At 41.3% G+C, this 3,913-nt stretch overlaps 1 protein-coding gene across 1 annotated transcript; it reads right to left on the bottom strand.

The window, feature by feature from the left end:
• Nucleotides 1–637: 637 nt before the first annotated feature.
• Nucleotides 638–3,535, bottom strand: LOC149083091 (uncharacterized). The gene is made up of 2 exons (XM_089236225.1): nt 2,822–3,535; nt 638–1,324 (listed from the first exon to the last, which is right to left on the bottom strand). The coding sequence occupies exons 1-2, from the start codon at nt 3,527–3,529 to the stop codon at nt 1,115–1,117; spliced, it is 918 nt and encodes a 305-aa protein (XP_089092351.1). The 5' UTR covers nt 3,530–3,535; the 3' UTR covers nt 638–1,114.
• Between the last annotated feature and the right edge of the window lie 378 nt (nt 3,536–3,913).

Here is a 3,913-nt window from a genome sequence, read left to right as displayed (position 1 = left end):
GTCAGAAAATCGGAAACCCCTTCCCCCATCGATGCTGACGTAATACTTGAATGACCCCTAAAGTGAGGTAACGCACCTGTACCTCGAATAAGTTGGTTGTGACCATTCTAAGTTCCATTGTGGAAATTGTTCGCCTTGACGTGTGCTATCACCCCCCTTTTATTCCAAAGGTGAGTTCTTAGGCACCCCGTGTTTAATCAGCACCTCCTAGAGATTTAAGGCCTCCGCACTGTTTGCCATAAACGTCATTGAGACTACCTAGCAAGTTTGCCACATTTTGAAACACAGCATCATATTTCGTTTCTTCTTATTTTGTCGTAGAATCTTCCCGAATGGCTCACAAATACCGTATGGTGATTGGATGTAGGGCATAGAAATCGCCAATTCTGAGCCCGATCATTTCTTTTCCTCACAACGATGATACTAGCACGAGCAGGGAATTTATTCCCCTGAATATTCTGAGGGGAAAATGGACTACTTACTGACGTCACAGGCAGCGCGCGGAGGCCTTCTATCTCTGGTTTAATGCGTCGAACCTTGCTGAACCATCGTGTCTTGTTTTTTCGTTATTCTATCTCTCTCTCGAAGACGTTATTTATTGATAGCAAATGGCGGAATTTCTGTATTGTATACGTATCTCAGAATTGGTTATTTATTTTTCTCTATCGATTTGTATATTCAAGGATATTATATTTGTAAAGAAATTATTCGTATTTATAATAAATAAATAAATATATATATATTATGCAATATCTGAAATTAAAAAAGCTTGAAATTGGATTAACAGCGTCTCGAACCCTTTTTTTGAGAAATTTAGGTACCTCGAGTCGCATTAATTAGTGTTCATACACGAATTGCGGCAGAGTCACACTTATAGTTCGATGTTAACAGAATACAAACATTACAGCGCCGTCTATGATCTATGTATAATTGTTTTTTAAAATTAAATCTTTGATGATGATTTTCTTGCAGATCATTGCATTCACATACAGTTTATCCGATGCAATTTCTCGAAACGAATCACACCCAAATCGCGTAGAAACAATTTTGTTTTTCAGTTCAACTTTGAATTACGGAAAAAAAAACCAAGTCATGTCATGGGATAGCTCAGATGTCATTCGTCTTCAGTTTTATGAAGCAGACAAATGTCGTAAGTTGAGTATTGATTTGCTCCACCCGTCGAATTTCCAAACACAGTAAATTTTCTTCCACGCTTACTGTAAAGAACGTCCATCGAATTGAGGATACCCTCCGTTCTGGCCAAATCCCCTTCGATATCGATGTACAAGAAGAAAGCTCCACATTTCATCGACGAAAAAACGTTCTGAAAAGGTAAAATAATACATAAGCAGTTACGGTAGCGGTAATGGTAATAAAAACGTATATGGTTGCTTATGAATCTCGTAATATCAGGGCCGCCACTGGGGGGGGGGGGGGAGCAGGCGGATCTCGTGCCCCGGGCGTTGGACCCGAGGGGGCGCAAATTTCATTCTGAAACCTCTCCTTCAACATTACAAGAGGGCATCAAAAGGCGCGCTTGCCCCGGGTGACCAAGCATCTAGTTGCGGCAATGCTTAATATATATTACGAACAGTTCTGTCATCTGTTTTTCAAGTTGGAACTGATAGTGGCAGAAACCTGTGAACCCAGAAGTTTCCAGCAGAGGTTTAGCTGTGTGTCTTCTGACGCCAGAAAGGACAGTTTAACGTCATCAGCAAATTGCTTTAACGGAGGGAGGGGGGGGGGTAAATGAAGAGTGCGATTATTTGATCATTTTTTGATTATTTTTGTCGCACCGCGGTCATTTTCTGCACACGGGGGCTAATTAGACCGGGCCCGACAATTTACCGAACGGCAGGCTTATTTTTTAATACTCATCGAGAGGTTGGTGCGCTAACCCCTCGACGGGAGACTCTTTGGGGTAGCAATCTTTCATCGTGGTCATGTCACCGTTTCTGTTGTACCCCTGTGTCAGGAAAGTTTTCTGACGACGACGAACCGGGTATCGAACTCGCAACACGTCTAAACATCCTTTGGTACTTTAAGCGAGTATCTTATCGACCTGGGTTACCGCGCCCATGCGTGAGTGAGACAAATAGAAATCCCGTCGTGGAACCAACCCCAAATCTAGGACCACGCCGCTGGACATCTTTTTTTACAGAGAGGCCAAGGGCGTAGCGGGGGGGAGGGGCGCGACTTGAGAGTCTGGTCCCCCCCCCCCCTTCCCCGAAATATGAGAAAATTCTTACTGATGCTGATTCTTAACATCAGCCATTCCTTCTGCAATTTACGATAGAACTGACGATAAGCGACACAACAAGTGTTTTATGCGTTCAGTGACAGCGCCGTCCACTTGCGTTATGACCATGCATTGCATTACGAAAATTGTTTAAATGTGTTCCTGATTAAAATTTTGCTCATGAGTTCTGAATCACCCTGCATTTCAAGGAAATAACAAGGTGTATCCTATTGTTTTGATATACAGTAATATCTCGACTTACGTTACCCCGTATATACATTTTGTCCTAAATTTTTGTTATTATTTCGAATCAGACGCATTCGGAGAAAAGTTTCAAGGTCTTTGATGTCGTGTCCTTAGAGAGAAATGTTTTTCCGAATGCAGACATCAAAAAATATGAATAGATTGCAAAAAATAAAGAAAATCTGGAAAATTTGCATCCCTTCTCCTCCTGAGGAGGGAGGGGCGTTAGCATTGAAAAAGTTTACCTCGACTTACATCGTCAGTCTGGAACAAATCACTGATGTAAGTCGGGGCATCACTGTATACAAATAATTATGGAAAAAAATTCGGAATGCTTACTCTTAAAATTGTACGTTTTTTTCTTTCGGTTACCCAAGAGAGAACTTTAGTCATCAGTACAACATTTGATGAAGCTATTTCAGTGATATTTTCTGTTTCCCATAGATCGCAGGCTGTATAGGAATACCGGACATCATTAGCGGCTTCGAGAAGTGAGCTGAAGTCTCCGTGGTTACCAGAGATGGCAGTATCCATTATCTCGTCGAAAATAACTTCCCAACCGGCTTTCAAATCGACCACCGTGAGAAGAATGGAATCCAGAACTTTCACCATTTCTTGACGATGATGATGATGACTGTGCAAAGCGCTACAGAACCCAGCTAGATCGTTCCCGGGTCCACCACCGACGCTAGCTACATCCAAATCTTTCTCAATGGATAGCGAAGCGAATTCTGGACACATCTCGAACAGTTCCAGGCACACGGATCGAACCAATGCCGAGTGACAACCTGCGTATAGATCTAGATAAGCACAGCAAGTCAGAATGTTATCGAAATCGATTCCTTCAAAGGAGAAGTCCGATCTCCATTCACGATTTCTGACAGAGATCTTCAGAGAGGCGACTTCAACAGCCAAATCATATTCCGTTTTACCTTCCGTTTCTCTCATGTTACTTGATACATCGGCAAACAAATCGAAAAGAGCTGATTCTTCTCTAAGTCTCCTCTCGTCGACCATCATGCATCTCAGTGAAGCTTCTGCCATCATCGAAAAACGTCCAGCTTATTGTGTCAATAATCATAATAATAATAATAAAAAACTATATATTTTAATGCAATGGTGATAAGCTGTTATCTCGAGATAAACTCTGTAAAATGGTTTTCGTTTTACTCTCTGTTATTATTATTGCTCAACCTCAATATCACGGGAGTAGAAAAAAAAGTAGCTTTTTTGTTTCGAACTGATAAATATAATATCAGCCTGACATCTATGGAGATCAGAGATAATGAGTTTTCCGCTCATACGCAATCAAACTCTGTTATAACGATACCTCGCCTATAACGTCGGTCAGTAACTGTCCAGGCTTGTTTCCACAGAGTTAATGTTAATGTTACATAATGTTAATAAACCCTGCTTATAATTTTAATGAGC

The sequence above is a fragment of the Pholcus phalangioides genome, unplaced genomic scaffold (genome assembly GCF_987345545.1).
Source record: "Pholcus phalangioides strain wild (caught in Gottingen) unplaced genomic scaffold, Ppha-v1.0 ptg000009l_1, whole genome shotgun sequence".
In the NCBI taxonomy this organism is placed as follows: domain Eukaryota; kingdom Metazoa; phylum Arthropoda; class Arachnida; order Araneae; family Pholcidae; genus Pholcus; species Pholcus phalangioides.
The sequence above is the reverse complement of the archived record's forward strand: the minus strand, read 5'-3'. Positions and strand labels throughout refer to the sequence as shown.

Bases quoted from the DNA above. Each gene is read 5' to 3' on its own strand.
- LOC149083091 (XM_089236225.1), bottom strand. From the start codon at position 3,529: ATGATGGCAGAAGCTTCACTGAGATGCATGATGGTCGACGAGAGGAGA. The intron at 1,325-2,821 runs GTAAGCATTCCG...TTACCTTTTCAG, and splicing joins AAAAACGTACAATTTTAAGA to AACGTTTTTTCGTCGATGAA.